General features: G+C 43.6%; 1 protein-coding gene across 1 annotated transcript in view; it reads left to right on the top strand.

Moving 5' to 3' along the window:
* Positions 1-18,641, top strand: part of LOC126204089 (neuropeptide Y receptor type 1-like) — a 305,126-nt gene that overhangs the window by 238,774 nt on the left and 47,711 nt on the right. The window contains exon 3 of the mRNA XM_049938508.1: positions 2,159-2,307. Coding sequence (XP_049794465.1) covers positions 2,159-2,307 — 149 coding nt within the window. The remainder of the gene's footprint in view (positions 1-2,158; positions 2,308-18,641) is intronic.

Below are 18,641 nucleotides of genomic sequence, written 5' to 3'. Positions count from 1 at the left end.
GTAAGAGTCACTTAACAATCGCGCCGTCTGCGGTAACATGTTTAATTATACAGTAAAAGACTCCAGGTGTTAAAGGGTTTCGTTTCTGTCGCTCCGTGTGTTGGGGGTCTTACACACCACTTACGGCTTTCCAAAGCGATCAGTATGCTCTTCTAAGGAGGTGATTAATATTTTACTCGGTCAGCTTGCCCTGTTCAGAACTAATGTCAAGTAGTGCAGATGTGCGAACTAAGAACAATTTGCGGATTATTCCTTAAGGGGAGACGGAAGGCAATTTTTATCACTATTCTGCCAATGCTATTTTACCCTTTGATTAGGTACACTTTTGAAAACCACCTTAAGTGATAAAATAATGAAATTTTTACTGCATATATATATATATATATAATTTATATATATAGGTACACTTTTCAAAACCACCTTAAGTGATAAAATAATGAAATTTTTACTGCATATATATATATATATATATATATATATATATATATATATATATATATATGCAGTAAAAATTTCATTATTTTATCACTTAAGGTGGTTTTGAAAAGTGTACCTAATCAAAGGGTAAAATAGCATTGGCAGAATAGTGATAAAAATTGCCTTCCGTCTCCCCTTAAGGAATAATCCGCAAATTGTTCTTAGTTCGCACATCTGCACTACTTGACATTAGTTCTGAACAGGGCAAGCTGACCGAGTAAAATATTAACTTTTTTGTACATTAATTATTCTAAAACAATTTCTGATTGTTTGATGGTTCTCAGTTTACTTGTAATGACTTATTATCATCTGCAGTACAAACTGACCAAATTTCATATATCTAACCCCATTAGTTTATCAAATAATGTTACCTGAAAGTGAAAAAAAAATTAATTTTTATAAATATCAATTTAAAGGTTAATATTGCAATTCTAGTATAGTTATTGATGAGAATTACTGACCACTAATATTTTCCTGCACCATACTGAGCATCATCTGAATTATACTGATCCTCTTTTCTTCTCTTGGTCCCTCTTCTTTTCTCTCTGGCTTCTTTTGTGCATTTTAAATTAGCAATATCTGCTTTGCTGATTCTCTCTTTATCTATTTGCACCAAGGATTTTGCAGTATTTCCACTACATTTTATGCCCAATAATTCCAAAACATCAAGTTTTCTAGTTACACCATCATTGAAGCATAAAATAACATCACAAACACTAAAATTTGAGGGTTGTAAGCAGAACAAATACAGTTTTCGGTAACCGGTTCCAAATGACAGAATTCACACATTCATTTAAATTTTGGGTTTTCCCATGAAGACAATTCTTCAACAAGGTATCTTTACAAATGTCTTTAAATGTGGGTTTAATTTCATTCATTACAGGTGCAGGTAAAGAATGTTTGTGGTCATATTTGGCACTTCTCCTGTACTGCACCTTGTGTCAGGATCATTCGGGCAAAGACCGTGCACTGGATTTTCACTTGTGGGAAGCTTCTGGAAAAAGATAGCCCATACAACTTTTTTCATGTTTTCTAAATTCAAGTCATAATAATTCCGTAATCTATCTATTTCAACATTTGTCAGGCGACGTTTGCCACCTATCTTCTTACCATCTTCCAATACTATTTTTTACTTTTCTTTCAATAATCTTCTCAACCTGGACCCCATTCTCTTCTGGACAAGCCCAGTGCACTCTAATTTAGAAATTGTGAAATTAGGACCATAGGGTTGTTCTGCACAGACCCGGACATAAGCCTTGTTGTCACCATCCCCAGATTGCACAGAGCGTCAAGGAAACCACCATATCTCACAAAAAAATTGTCGTATTTTTATAAAACTAAAACTGTTTCACGCAGGAAAGACCAGGAATTTCGAATATGCTAAAATCTAAAAATCGAATTTTTGAAGCCCACTTGCCTTACGTCTCCCCTTAAAAGAAGAGAGCCGGCCTGAGTGGCCGAGCGGTTCTAGGCGCTACAGTCTGGAACCGCGCGACCGCTACCGTCGCAGGTTCGAATTCTGCCTCGGGCATGGATGTGTGTGACGTCTTTAGGTTAATTAGGTTTAAGTAGTTCTAAGTTCTAGGGGACTGATGACCTCAGAAGTTAAGTCCCATAGTGCTCAGAGCCATTTTTGAAAAGAAGAGAGTGAGTGAGTGAGTGACGGTGTGTTGTGGTGCAGTTCCAGGCGGCGCTGCTGCAGCGCTGGAACCTGCCGCACTTCATGTGCGCCTTCTGCCCCTTCGTGCAGGTGCTCAGCGTCAACGTCAGCATCTTCACGCTCACCGCCATCGCCATCGACAGGCACCGCGCCATCCTCAACCCGCTGAGGTGAGTCACACCAGGGTCTGCCAGCGCGCGCTTACTCCCGTAGCCGCCGCCTGACAGCCGGAGCTCAGCGTCCGCAGGAACTGTGTTCGTCCTAGTTAGGCTGCGGCCACAAGTGGCACCGATATCGTTGTACTCCGACGACGATCGACACCGGCAGCAGACGGCCAATCTTTTGAAATCAACACGCCACTACGTGCGCGGTCCCACTGTACCCTATCTCGTAAATCGAAAATACAGACTTTGGACGACAATCGTTGAAATTTAAATCGGTAAGTTTTCTTCGGTCAAATCGACCGACGTCCTCAAATACTACACATGGCCTGCGAGAAGCCAATAAGTTCAGTCCAAAAACGAGTGAGGTTGAGCCGTCCTGAGGATGAAAAGTATCGTAAGTTTCTAAAGTAAGAACTGAAAGTGCAGGTTTATTAGAAACCACAAGTAGGCTAACTCGTTATCGGAAATTTTAGACGAAAATTATAATATACCGAAAAGAATTGTTCAAGTGGCGTATCTTATAGTTGTACTGCAGTGGATATTTTTTGAGTTGTAGCAGGCGGGCATTAGCTGTCTACGAATCATTATTTCTGCTCTCTGGTGTTCTTATGCCAGTTGGGTGGTGATTCTTCTGCATGAAATGGTTTGCAAATCTGTTGTGTGTGTTTCTGTTTTTCTGTGGTGTAGGTGTTCAGAGTCTCATTCTAAACTTGAAGCTTAAATCTTTCACACGTGTGCTGAATGACAGCATTGATGGTTAACTGGCGTATAGCTACACAACTTCAAACAAATACGGCAAAACATATATTCGTAAAACTTGTCTGGTTACATTGATGACTGAGGATATAGTGTGCAGTACTCGTCACGTTCTTTTCGACACCGATATAGCTCATTCACAAAAATCTAGTGTCTTTCCGAGAGCAAAAAGGGGCATGTAGTTCTCATTTCCAAGCACAGAGGCGTCGTGGTAGCCTTAGAAGGTTAAAATATAACATACTTCACATGTAGAATAGATTCTAACCTAACCTAACGTAGCTTTCTTGACTCCGCCAAAAACAGATGGAGATTGGGCACACTGTGACCAAGTTGTCGACCGATGTTATCGGGCGACCTTTGTCAACATAGTCTGAAAAAAATGGTTCAAATGGCTCTGAGCACTATGGGACTCAACTGCTGAGGTCATTAGTCCCCTAGAACTTAGAACTAGTTAAACCTAACTAACCTAAGGACATCACAAACATCCATGCCCGAGGCAGGATTCGAACCTGCGACCGTAGCGGTCTTGCGGTTCCAGACTGCAGCGCCTTTAACCGCACGGCCACTTCGGCCGGCCAACATAATCTGACAACCGTTGTCGGTGCCACTGTGAACGCATTCGATCTAGTATTCCCAAGACCTGTAGCGGCGCTGGCCCTCGTCCACTGCACACAAATAAGTTGACCGTGTTCTATCGAAAGCGCCTGCTGGTGCTTTTATCTGGCTTTTTTTTTTGTACCTAACTACCAGCTGGAATCTTATAAGTACTGGGAATGAGAGCAAGCCACTGTGGGGTATGGAAAACAAGAGGTATCACCACTGTGACTTACAGAGCAAACTGTGGTTGAAAGTTGCAGGGGACTTGAATATAGAAGTAAGTGGAAACTTTAACCGTAACGTAACATAATATTGTGCCATCCGATTTATTTAATATGTGCCACATGTGTACTAGAAAGTAGTACAAAAAATACATGAAATACTGTATTCATTCAGTAAGACTTAGGAAAAAATTCTAATAGCTGTATTTAAAAACAAAAATGAGAACACCACCTTCAACAATACGTTCACTCTAGGTAACTAGTATTCTGTGAAATACTCAAACCGCTTTCATTTGAGCATTTTCCTTGAGCAGAAAAAGTAATAAATTTTTATCGGATGGAATAAGCTACACTGACACTAAGTTTCGCGCCGATAGATGTACAAATGTGTTAGCTGGCAAGAAAATGCCACTGCTGGTTCTTCCCCCTCCTTATCAACTACGATGCTGCGTAACGAGCATATGAGTTTACTGTCAACACCATCAAGCTTTTCAATTTCAGTAGTTCTTTGGAGCAATGGCCATTTACCAGTCATTATTCCAAATTCACATTCTACCACTTGCAGAGCCTTAGAAATACGCTTGTTGAAAATTGTTTGCTTTGACCTAAGTTTTGACACTGAGTATGATCTCATCAAGTAAGTCTTTAATATATAGCCTTCGCCACACAAGAGAACGTAAGGTGTAACAACAACAACGCTGTACTATTGTACATATAATTTTTTTCCTTCTGATTTTCGATAAATTAGTGTAATCGATATTCTGATTTCATTTCTTTTCTTTTCATGTCATTGTGTTAAGAAAACTGTAAACAAATTTCGATGTGAATATTAATGTTTATGTCAAATGTCAAATAATAGAATTGAAATGTAAGAAACGTTGAATCTGTTGTAAGATGTTAAAGTTGTAATTGTGCGTCTGGTCCATACGTAGGCAATGTATTGGGATATGTAGAATGCAAAACCTCTGGTGAATACCCTGTCTGTAGGGGAGCGGTAAAAGGTGGATGGCAGGCGAGCGCGGGAAAATGCACACGGGCGCTGCACGGCATAACGGGCTCAGCAGTGGTAGTCGGAGTTGGGCATTGGTCTGTGCCACACGTTCTGGATCGAGGAGGCTCTCCTGGAAGACGTAGTTTCATTGAGCCTCGGATGTGCCGTCCCGACGCCTATACAGCATGGCAAAATTCCATAGGCACTAAATGGAAAAGAATTGCGACGCTAAGAAGAAGCAAAGTGCCGATACATCAAGAGCCATTGCTGTGATTGTATGTGTGCCCTGTGCCTCGCCATCTCGCTGCCTGCCGACCGCCGCATCGATACGAACAGGTTGAAACTTTTAGTACTGTATTCGTGTGGACCAGTGTTACTTTCGTTCCATACTGTTCAATAACAACTTAAATTTTACCAGAACTGTCCTATCATTTAATTATCCTCACAACTAACCTAGACAGGGTCCTTTCCACATGTTGTGCAATCCGAGTGTCCCGAGATGAAGATTTAAAGTTTATGTTAATAATAATTACTTGCAGACCTAGCTATGTTAGAATGATGTTTAAAGAACTGTTTTGTTAATGAATCTATAGGTAAATAACAAAGGTCTGACAAAGTGGGAAGATAATTTTGAAATTGGTTTAGTAATGAAGTTTAATTATTTTGAGGCAGATATAATGGTAATTAAATGAGCAGGAAATAAGCTAAAAAGAGTAGTAACTCATATAGTGGAAATTTTGAGTGCTTAATGATTTCAATAAATTAATTGTTTTAATACAGTGATTGTAACAGTTTCAGGGTCCCACCCCCCCCCCTTTCTTATTCATTTGAATTCTGAAGTGTTCTAAACTGATTAGACCAGCAAAGTTAAAGCCAATACAAAAACCAAAATTTATCAGTGTTTTACATTTATCAAAATTGACATTGTGTGTGTGTTTCGAAAGTGCTATTTCTAGGGTAACCTATGCCCGATTTTAATCGTATCAATAGACAGTACGAAGTTTCGTAGTAAACATTATAGTGTAATGTTGTGTATTTATGGTTTATCCATATTGGTACAGGAAGTGAAATTATCAGTTCAGTAGATTTTCTGGTTCTAAAATTTACCATATTATGCAGTGTTACTACGTGTTGTTATGCTCGAACGTACATCAACTTGTACAGGGAAGAAACTCAGTTAATGCCTAATTAGGCTGGCGACCGTATTATTAACAAATTGGTAACATCTTCTGTGTTGTTTCTTGTCCGTTCTGACGTGTAGTTGCATTTCGGACTTGCTTGACGTATCATTGTTATTACTGAGTGGGTGTAAGTCTGATTTGCCTCCATTCAGGTACACGCGGTCAATATCTATACAAAAATCCTTTCTCTTAAGGTGAAGCCCGTCAACTTACTATAGTACAGGCTTTAAGGAGTATCGTGTGCACTAGCGCAGCGTTTACACAGGTACCATAATGTTTGTTCCTGGAAGGACGCAGCGACGTCCAGCACAAAGCCCTGTCTCTTCAAGATTCTTAAAAAGGCTCGAAAGCGAGAAAAGGCCGCCGTCGCTCTTTTCACCATATTCCCTTACTTGTATAGTTGGTCACTTGTAGTTTGGACCCCCTATAACTTGTAAAATAATTTAAAAACTGCTTATTAATTTCTGAACATACTACCCAAATAACGTTGTTTCTTTATTCACACATGTTGTAATAGATTTAAATAGTAATAACGATAATAATAATATTAAAACAAATCTGCAATTTCACACCCTTCCAGGAATACCACCGGATAATGCTAGATACGTTATTCTCTTTTTGTGCTCAACATCTCACCCATTATGGAGGAATGCTGACTCAGTTTTTAGGGGAACCAGGGGTAAATCACAGATGTGGTGGACGAAAAAACACTCGTCGGCACTGTGGTGGGTTCTTAGATTTACTTCTGGATGAGGCCGAGTTGATACTATAACACGCACGAACTATTAGATCACTTTATTATAACATGAACAAAATGGAATACTTAACTTTGAAACAATCCATGTCCACAGGAGTACTATGTGTATCTGTTACTGTCACGGAATATCACTTGATGCATAATAAAATAGAAGTCTCTTCTCTCAAAGTACAATTGACTATAAACTCTGCTACATAGTTGTAATACAACTCCCGCACTGTTGATTTCGTAATGACACGATGCTGTCGGCCGCAGTGGCCGAGCGGTTCTAGGCGCTTCAGTCTGGAACCGCGCGACCGCTACGGTCTAAGGTTCGAATCCTGCCTCGGGCATGGATGTGTGTGGTGTCCTTAGGTTAGTTAGGTTTAAGTAGTTCTAAGTTATAGGGGACTGATGACCTCAGATGTTAAGTCCCATAGTGCTCAGAGCCATTTGAACCTGTTGTGTACATAGTTCCGCGTAGTCAGCGCGTGCACAACTTTCCCACTAGAGCGCGCCCCGCTAAGCACAACAGCACAGGCGCAGCGCTCGTCCGTCTCCGCACTACGAGATGGCACTGCCTTAGAGACGGACCAAATTCTGCTTCCGCCGATCCGCGTATTAATATGTAACGCAGCCAATGAGATTGCTGCTAACGTAGAACCTTTTCTCCTCTCGGATCACACTCGCGCAGTGATACCTGAACGCACGAGGTATTATAACGAGTGTACAGACCTCCGATTAGTCAGTCTGCATTAGTCTGCATTTGTCTGCACCAGTCTGTACCAGTCTGCATTCGTCTAAACCAGTCTATAGTCAAGTTTCAGTCTGCGCCTAATAAGATTACCATATTCCTGTACATAGCCACGAAGATAAATGAATAGATACTTTGTCAAGTATCAGAGTTATGTGAGAATAAGATTAACATACCAAGACCAAAGGAACTTCAGATTGTCAATTGTAAACAGCAACCAGATCCAGTTACGTAATGTCTATGCTTTTTATTATTTTAATAAATGTGTGTGAAAATTAATCAAGTTTTGTTTAAAGTTGGTCACCGTCAATCTGCTACTCTAAGAGTGCATGTGGCCTTTCTGTCGTCTGACCTAACGGCAGAAGATAAACACGCCACGATAAGACCACGAGAAATATTGCTGACACTCGCCTACTTCGTTACAGTGGCAAGTCAAATAATCTGATGGTGTGTGTACCGAAGGTCTTACAGCACGCACACCACAGAACCATTTGACACGATGCTGTCATCTTTGGAAATGACTGCAGAGTGGGCTGAGCGGCACTCCGGTCTGACGTAAATTAGTCGTCAGCAACGGTAGTGTGTGGAAAGTTTTGAAGGCGTGTCTACGCCGACGTGTGGCAGTAACTATGCTTACTCGTGGTTGTGTCGTAATGTACCAACTTTGACACAGTACCACGTGTTTCGGCGTAACGACAAACGCCGGCACGAAGAGAATGTAAGCGCCGCTTCCGCCATCCACGGCCGGACAGTACAACACGGACACTAGCAGAGAGGCCTCGAAGAGCAGTGATGTTAACTGTAGCAGTGGCTTGTGAGCGCGTGTGTATAACTTGCATGGACAGTCTAGATAGAGAAGAACTTTGTTTGCATGTCGCCAATCGCTTGCGACACGTTTTTGTAAACCAAAGTATTGCCAATCTACACTATTGTAATAAAAACTCCAAGATGCTACTCCAGCAGAGTGTAAAAACGAATATACGCAACGGAAAATAATAAACGCTAAAATTATGATTTGACCCTGTCTCATTACGCCCTGAAGCAAATCTTAGGATCCCTTAATGCTCTGCTTTACATACACTCCTGGAAATTGAAATAAGAACACCGTGAATTCATTGTCCCAGGAAGGGGAAACTTTATTGACACATTCCTGGGGTCAGATACATCACATGATCAAACTGACAGAACCACAGGCACATAGACACAGGCAACAGAGCATGCACAATGTCGGCACTAGTACAGTGTATATCCACCTTTCGCAGCAATGCAGGCTGCTATTCTCCCATGGAGACGATCGTAGAGATGCTGGATGTAGTCCTGTGGAACGGCTTGCCATGCCATTTCCACCTGGCGCCTCAGTTGGACCAGCGTTCGTGCTGGACGTGCAGACCGCGTGAGACGACGCTTCATCCAGTCCCAAACATGCTCAATGGGGGACAGATCCGGAGATCTTGCTGGCCAGGGTAGTTGACTTACACCTTCTAGAGCACGTTGGGTGGCACGGGATACATGCGGACGTGCATTGTCCTGTTGGAACAGCAAGTTCCCTTGCCGGTCTAGGAATGGTAGAACGATGGGTTCGATGACGGTTTGGATGTACCGTGCACTATTCAGTGTCCCCTCGACGATCACCAGTGGTGTACGGCCAGTGTAGGAGATCGCTCCCCACACCATGATGCCGGGTGTTGGCCCTGTGTGCCTCGGTCGTATGCAGTCCTGATTGTGGCGCTCACCTGCACGGCGCCAAACACGCATACGACCATCATTGGCACCAAGGCAGAAGCGACTCTCATCGCTGAAGACGACACGTCTCCATTCGTCCCTCCATTCACGCCTGTCGCGACGCCACTGGAGGCGGGCTGCACGATGTTGGGGCGTGAGCGGAAGACGGCCTAACGGTGTGCGGGACCGTAGCCCAGCTTCATGGAGACGGTTGCGAATGGTCCTCGCCGATACCCCAGGAGCAACAGTGTCCCTAATTTGCTGGGAAGTGGCGGTGCGGTCCCCTACGGCACTGCGTAGGATCCTACGGTCTTGACTTGCATCCGTGCGTCGCTGCGGTCCGGTCCCAGGTCGACGGGCACGTGCACCTTCCGCCGACCACTGGCGACAACATCGATGTACTGTGGAGACCTCACGCCCCACGTGTTGAGCAATTCGGCGGTACGTCCACCCGGCCTCCCGCATGCCCACTATACGCCCTCGCTCAAAGTCCGTCAACTGCACATACGGTTCACGTCCACGCTGTCGCGGCATGCTACCAGTGTTAAAGACTGCGATGGAGCTCCGTATGCCACGGCAAACTGGCTGACACTGACGGCGGCGGTGCACAAATGCTGCGCAGCTAGCGCCATTCGACGGCCAACACCGCGGTTTCTGGTGTGTCCGCTGTGCCGTGCGTGTGATCATTGCTTGTACAGCCCTCTCGCAGTGTCCGGAGCAAGTATGGTGGGTCTGACACACCGGTGTCAATGTGTTCTTTTTTCCATTTCCAGGAGTGTATAAATTACAATCTAAACATCAGTGAATGATTAAGGCAACTAATACTACTAAATGATAAACCTTGTTGTTCAATATATTTATAATACACTACTGGCCATTTAAATTTCTACATCACGAAGATGACGTGCTGCAGACGCGAAATTTAACCGACAGGAAGAAGATGCTGTGATACGAAAATGATTAGCTTTTCAGAGCATTCACACAAGATTGGCGTCGGTGGCGACATCTCCATGAGGAAAGTTTCCAACCGATTTCTCATACACAGACAGCAGTGGACCGGCGTTCCCTGGTGAAACGTTGTTGTGATGCCTCGTGTAAGGGGGAGACATCCGTATCATCACGTTTCCGACTTTGATAAAGGTCGGATTGTAGCCTATCGTAATTGCGGTTTATCGTATCGCGACATTGCTGCTCACGCCCCAATGACTGTAAGCAGAATATGGAATCGGTGGGTTCAGAAGAGTAATACGGAACGCAGTGCTGGATCCCAACGGCCTCGTATCACTAGCAGTTGAGATGACAGGCATCTTATGCGCATGGCTATAACGGATCGTGCAGCCACGTCTCGATTCTTGAGTCAACAGAAGGGGACGTTTGCAATACAACAACCATCTGCACGAACAGTTCGACGAGGTTTGCAGCAGCATGGACTATCAGCTCGGAGAAGATGGCTGCGGTTACTCTTGATGCTGCATCACAGACAGGAGCGCCTGCGATGGTGTACTCAACGACGAACCTGGGTACACGAATGGCAAAACTTCATTTTTTCTGATGAATCCAGGTTCTGTTTACAGCACCATGATAGTCGCATCCGTGATTGGCGACATCGCGGTGAACGCACATTGGAAGCGTGTATTCATCATCGCCGTACTGGCGTATCACCCGGCGTGATGGTATGGGGTGCCACTGGTTACACGTATCGGTCACCTCTTGTTCGCATTGACGGCACTTTGAAAATTGGACGTTACATTTCAGATGTGTTACGACCCGTGGCTCTACCCTTCATTCGATCCCTGCGAAACCCTACATTTTAGCAGGATAATGCACGACCGCATGTTGCAGGTCCTGTACGGGCCTTTCTGGGTACAGAAAATGTTTGACTGCTGTCCTGGCCAGCACATTCTCCACATCTCTCACCAATTGAAAACGTGTGGTCAATGGTGGCCGAGCAACTGGCTCGCCACGATACGCCAGTCACTACTCTTGATGAACAGTGGTATCGTGTTGAAGCAGCATGGGCAGCTGTACCTGTACACGCCATCCAAGCTCTGTTTGACTCAATGCCCAGGCGTATCAAGGCCGTTATTACGGGCAGAGGTGGTTGTTCTGGGTACTGATTTCTCAGGATCTATGCACCGAAATTGCGTGAAAATGTAATCACATGTCAGTTCTAGTATAATATATTTGTCCAATGAATACCCGTTTATCATCTGCATTTCTTCTTGGTGTAGCAATTTTAATGGCCAGTAGTGTAATTAAAATCACCCTTTAAGTACAATTGTCTATATTTCCTAACTAAAATTATTATTCAATGCCCAACTCTGCCCCGTATTATGACTGCGCGGTCTAATATCACTAACTCGACATGACTGACATAATCTACGTACCAAACACTAGAAGACCCTGCTTTCAAAGATGATCTACGGTGGTGGAAATAAAGTAACGTGATCACAGCTGTTTAGCTTCATAGCCCTAATAAGCCGAAGCAATTTGCGATGTCACCCTATTTACTGTGTCCGGTGCGTCGAAGTGATGGTTCTCGTACTCACGACGATGGAAGAACTCCAGCCACAAATAAACGCTTTCAAACACTAGGTCGGCAGAAGGCGATCCTCTAACTAAAATACTCTAATAATGTATTCTCTTCTGTGTGTTCTACAGAGGAGAAACGCGAACTCCCAGCTACTAGGACGGAGTTCAGATAATGTCTCAACGTAAGTATAGGCAGAGGAAGTGCTCTCAATTACTGAACGCTGCGTACTCACCGACGACTTCCAACCTGGAGGTGAAGTACAGAAACGCATATGTTCGCAACACTACAGTGCCTAACTGCTCTAACTATAAACTCTCCTGAGAGCAAAGACCACAAGTCCATCTGTACCGCCAAAGCTGATACCGAGCGACCGTCCCACACGGGCGCTCACAACGGAAAACCTCGTCTCTTCACCGCTGGCTTCCCAGCAAGACTCGGCTCCCCACCCTCGTAATTCCGAAAACGAATCATATTCCCGAACCCACGGAATATTGTCTCTCTCAACAGATTCTTCCGAACGCCACCAACCATATTTTAGTCTTTTCTCGTCCAGCGCGGGAAGGTTGCAAGAAAAACCTATATTCGTACAATGGTACGCTTCTGAGTAAAAATACCTGGAAATAACCCCGCCTGCGTGGTTTCCGAGGTGCCGCTTCTTCGTTCCTCTCACATGCGTTCAAGATATACATAGTTCCCGGTTATCCTTTCGGTCCTGCTACAATAGCGGCCGGCCGTCAGCCTATTATGCTCCAGAGCTCAGGTGCCACGATGTCAGTCTAGCTACTTCCTGTTTTTCAGCAGCTGTCCGGGCCTTCCACCCAGAGCTTGAGTTCTGCCTGCCATTTCATCTCCACTGGCGTTCCAACCTCTACCAGTATAGGCAATCATTCATTACGCCGTTCTGTTAATAAAGACAACCCGTCACTTTTCATGCAATAAGCGTCAGCCCCCAGTAGCTGAGTGGCCAGCGTGACGTAATGTCAACCCTAAGGGTCCGGGTTCGATTCCCGGCTGGGTCGGTGATTTTATCCGCTCACGGACTGGGTGTTGTGTTGTCCTAATCATCATCATTACATCCTCATCGATGCGCAAGTCGTCGACATGGCGTCAAATCGGAAGACTTTCACCGGGCGAACGGTCTATCCGACGGGAGGCCCTCGTCACATGACATTGTATATATGCAATAAGCGTTAACAATTATTTTCAAGGCGCACGTGACAATGTTAGTCTCCTTTAAATATTCATATATACGATGTACAACCTATCAAATGACTGTGGTTGTAGTTCACAGCAAAGTATGTGCATGAGTGCTTGTAAGGTGCGACATTATAGGCACCTTAAAACACCGTTAATGTGATTTGCTTGAATTGTTGAATAGCTACCCGAGAAAACAGCATCCTTTAGGCACCCTATAAGAGACGAATGGGCAGGACTCCACACCACAGTCCCGGTACACGAAATGGAAACCAGATATCGTCGTCCTGGTCCAGATGCCAGCTGATAATAGGTGTAATGTTACGTTATGAATAATAATTATAATTTCGTGTGGCTCAACTACCCCGTGCACGTCTTTCAACAGGAAGCCACAGCGGCGATTTGCGTGTCTCTAACCCACACAAGGTACCCCACCGTAGAAAGGAGACCTACAATTCAGCACTAGCTTTCCGATTTATTAAATAACATTTTTGCAATAATATTTAAACAAAACAGTATTTTCTACTAGTTTAAAAAGAATGACTATGCTGTTTCGACCACGCCGACCTCGTATTCGGAAGGATAGAGACTCCATTTTCCATCTGGGCATCCTGTTTTAGTGTGGTTATCACTGTTAGCATTCAACCGCGATTCTTACACATATATTTTAACAACGCGTTTCAAGAGACAATGCTCTCATCATCAGGTTGTAAAGTCTATGTCATGAAATTAAACGGACTAAAAGGACAAAATACCATCACAAATAGTTGGAAAAACCATAGAGTAAAACAGAATTAAAAGTATATTTGACTGTGGGTCCTCGTCTTACATTGAAGTTGTTGACACAAGTCGATGGCCGTCCCATAGCTACCAAATATGCTGTCGCACTGTGCCGGCTCGGGATCTGTTGTGGACTGACGTGCCTAGGTGTTGTGGCGTGGCTACAGCCGTGTGCCTGACGGTAACGCTATGCTATTGGTCTGCCATCGTTAGCCTTTCGCAACTCAGTCAGTGACATGCTACAAGTTTAAAGTTGCATACCTACCCTAAAATAATTCTAAAAACCCGCTAAAAAATCTCATTTCTTTAAAATTATCTTGTGCATTTAGAATAGTGCTTTGTTTCTTTTCATGGATAGCTATCTCGAATTCCTCTAGTAAATCAAGTTTCCTCCCTTTCTTTTCTACATGCAATATTTCTACGTTATCTTCTATGCTATTAAGGGGGTGGCCTCTTTCATATACATGGTTCGCAACAGCTGATTTGTCATAATTTCCTAACCTGAACGCATCTTTATGTTCTTTATACCGGATCGCGAATGATCTTCCTGTCTGCCCTATAAGGCGTCCAATAGCATAGCGTTACCGTCAAGCACACGGCTGTAACCACGCCACAACACCTAAGCACGTCAGTCCACAACAGCTCCCGGGCCGGCACAGTGCGACAGCATATTTGGTAGCTATGGGACGGCCATCGACTTGTGTCAACAACTTCAATGTAAGATGAGGACCCACAGTCCAATATACTTTTAATTCTGTTTTACTCTATTGTTTTCCCAACTATTCGTGATGGTATTTTGTCCTTTTAGTCCGTTTAATTTCATGACATAGACTTTACAACCTGATGATGAGAGCATTGTCTTTTAAAACGCGTTGTTAAAATATATGTATAAGAACCTCGGTTGAATGCTAACAGTGATAACCAGTATAACGACAACTGCTACCTCGACTCCATAATGGATTATATTAAAACTATTTTAGTGTTTTTGTCATTTTCCTAAATTACTTCATAGATATGCAGAGATTGTTGCTACTATAAAGCAACCGCCGACTACCTGCCCTCTAATTGACGTACTAGACCTGTTAAATCCATAAATGCTGTGTATATGAATCATGAATTTCTTTTTCGTTCTTAAGCTGTATCGTGTAAAAATAATCCAAGGACCAATAAGACTGCTACTACTACTATTTCTACTACTACTACTACAAGTAATAATAATAATTATTATTATAATAACAGTAATAATAATAATGCAGTTGCCGGCCGGAATGGCCGTGCGGTTCTAGGCGCTACAGTCTGGAACCGCAAGACCGCTACGGTCGCAGGTTCGAATCCTGCCTCGGGCATGGATGTGTGTGATGTCCTTAGGTTAGTTAGGTTTAAGTAGTTCTAAGTTCTAGGGGACTTATGACCTTAGAAGTTGAGTCCCATAGTGCTCAGAGCCATTTGAACCAATAATGCAGTAGGGTGCTGGGATCGGTAGTAAGGGACTTGGCACATTGACAGCAACGTTAGAAAAGGACAGTGGTATAACCTATTATAAAGCCTAGCTTAAAATTCGGAGAACGGGGTCCGTGGGCGTAACTTCGCATAACCTATCCTTTCCCCATAGAGGGCGAGAAAGCTAGGACAGGCCTCCTTAAATATGACGAGGATTAGTAAACGTCACGAATTTATATAGGACAATGTGGCGAATTTTCTAATCTATGCGAGTAATGTATAACCTGCCCAGTTATGATATCTATTTGCGTTTTTTTAGTGGAACTATATACTTTTTCTGTGGCATTATAAAGAGCTTTCGGAGGAAAATTCACACTCATAACATGCGTGGAACTTGGTAAAACATTAACAAGATAAACAGCACAGCATACCAATGTCTAGCCATCAGGAGAACTAGTCCCTAGATGTCTACCCTAAGTGCAGTAAATGTGAGCGAGCGGGAAACTCATGTACTGTTCGTTACGCGTGACGATTGAAATCCATCAGTCTGTGCTCTACTACAGAAGCGATCAGAGAACTTTCTCGTGAAGCTATTAGGACTTGCACAATGTATATAACAGTCCTAATAGTGGATATGGATTTCGTTTACGGCCAACGTCTCCATGAAATAGTACTGTCAGTTCCGTTTCATACGATATGTTGTTTGACGTCTCTAGGCGAGTTATAAATGCGTGATTAACATTTAATCTCATTCTTTTACTTTTGCAAGGAATCGTTGGAGGAAAAATGAGCGGGATAATGTGTTGCTTTGTCGCATAATGCAGTCGTGGCAGACTTCGGTTTATTGGTAAAATACTACGTTCAAATGGTTAAAATGGCTCTGAGCACTATGGGACTTAACTTCTGAGGTCATCAGTCCCCTAGAACATAGAACTACTTAAACCTAACTAACCTAAGGACATCACACACATCCATGCCCGAGGCAGGATTCGAACCTGCGACCGTAGCGTAACGCGGTTCCAGACTGAAGCGCCTAGAACCGCTCGGTCACAATGGCCGGCCAAAATACTAGGGAAATGCAGTCTCTCTGCAAAGGAGATTGCTTGCAATTTACTGTGCTTTCTATCCCAAAATATTGCTCATATGTGCGAGATCGCACCAAATAGGACTAACGGATGATGCTGAATGTATACAGGCTAGGGCTGTACGAATAGTCACACGTTTGTGTGACTGGCAGGGAGAGTCACAGAGTATTGAAACAAGTGACCTTGCAAATTCCTGAAGATAGACGGAAACTATCCCGAAAATGTCTAGTAACAAAATTTGAAGAGCTGCCTCTAAATTATGACTAGGAACATACTATAACCCCCCCGGCTCACGCATCGTTCCCTTGGATATCGTGAAATCAGTATTATATTAATTATAGCATGCACCGAAGTCCTTTATCAATCATTCTTCCTGCGCTCCATACGTTAACGGAACGGGTTGGGTTGGCTTGTTTGGGGAAAGAGACAAGACAGCGAGGTCATCGGTCTCATCGTATTAGGGAAGGACGGGGAAGGAAGTCGGCCGTGCCCTTTGAAAGAAACCATCCCGGCATTTGCCTGAAGCGATTTAGGGAAATCACGGAAAACCTAAATCAGGATGGCCGGACGCGGGATTGAACCGTCGTCCTCCCGAATGCGAGTCCAGTGTCTAATCACTGCGCCACCTCGCTCGGTAACGGAACGGGTAAAAGCGCTAATAATTGGTACAATGGGACCAGCGTTTTGCCATGTTATTCACAGTGGGTTGAAGATCGCAGATGTCGATGTAGTTGAGATGCCGACGGAGCACATTTCTAATCATCGCTTTACACCCGCCACCGTAGGCGAGATCACTAATGTATGTCTGTGTGGTGGCGCTCACCTCGTAGGTAAGCTGGTTGGAATCCTGGTGGTCGATGAAATTTTTGCTGCTCGTATTTGGCCAGTAAGGGGGAGGAGGTGTTGGTGTAAAGCTCCTGATTAACAGTCTTTGAGCCAATGTCCTGGAGCAGATTCCAAACCTCTGCGTAATGTCATGAAACGAGGGCATGTGACGCTGTTCATGGTGATCCATCCGTATGATGGGAACATTAGGCTGGGCGTTCCCCTTGGTACTATTAGAAAGAAGGAGGGTATGTGTCAGCACTGAGTTTCAACCTCTCCCTTCCCTCATCATCATCGTAAAATACAAACACAAGACTACACTATATGTTGTTGTTGTGGTCTTCAGTCCTGAGACTGGTTTGATGCAGCTCTCCATGCTACTCTATCCTGTGCAAGCTTCTTCATCTCCCAGTACCTACTGCAACCTACTTCCTTCTGAATCTGCTTAGTGTATTGATCTCTTGGTCTCCCTCTACGATTTTTACCCTCCACGCTGCCCTCCAATGCTAAATTTGTGATCCCTTGATGCCTCAAAACATGTCCTACCAACCGATCCCTTCTTCTAGTCAAGTTGTGCCACAAACTTCTCCCCAATCCTATTCAATACCTCCTCATTAGTCACGTGATCTACCCACCTTATCTTCAGCATTCTTCTGTAGCACCACATTTCGAAAGCTTCTATTCTCTTCTTGTCCAAACTGGTTATCGTCCATGTTTCACTTCCATACATGGCTACACTCCATACAAATACTTTCAGAAACGACTTCCTGACACATAAATCTATACTCGATGTTAACAAATTTCTCTTCTTCAGAAACGATTTCCTTGCCATTGCCAGTCTACATTTTATATCCTCTCTACTTCGACCATCATCAGTTATTTTACTCCCCAAATAGCAAAACTCCTTTACTACTTTAAGTGTCTCATTTCCTAATCTAATCCCCTCAGCATCACCCGATTTAATCTGACTACATTCCATTATCCTCGTTTTGCTTTTGTTGATGTTCATCTTATATCCTCCTTTCAAGACACTGTCCATTCCGTTCAACTGCTCTTCCAAGTTCTTTGCTGTCTCTGACAGAATTACAATGTCATCGGCGAACCTCAAAGTTTTTACTTCTTCTCCATGAATTTTAATACCTACTCCGAATTTTTCTTTTGTTTCCTTTAGTGCTTGCTCAATATACAGATTGAATAACATCGGGGAAAGGCTACAACCCTGTCTCACTCCTTTCCCAACCACTGCTTCCCTTTCATGCCCCTCGACTCTTATAACTGCCATCTGGTTTCTGTACAAATTGTAAATAGCCTTTCGTTCCCTGTATTTTACCCCTGCCACCTTCAGAATTTGAAAGAGACTATTCCAGTTAACGTTGTCAAAAGATTTCTCTAAGTCTACAAATGCTAGAAACGTAGGTTTGCCTTTTCTTAATCTTTCTTCTAAGATAAGTCGTAAGGTTAGTATTGCCTCACGTGTTCCAACATTTCTACGGAATCCAAACTGATCTTCCCCGAGGTCCGCTTC

Source organism: Schistocerca nitens, chromosome 9 (assembly GCF_023898315.1).
Source record: "Schistocerca nitens isolate TAMUIC-IGC-003100 chromosome 9, iqSchNite1.1, whole genome shotgun sequence".
Lineage (NCBI taxonomy): Eukaryota > Metazoa > Arthropoda > Insecta > Orthoptera > Acrididae > Schistocerca > Schistocerca nitens.
Note: the sequence above shows the minus strand (reverse complement) of the source record. Positions and strands in the feature narration are given on the sequence as shown.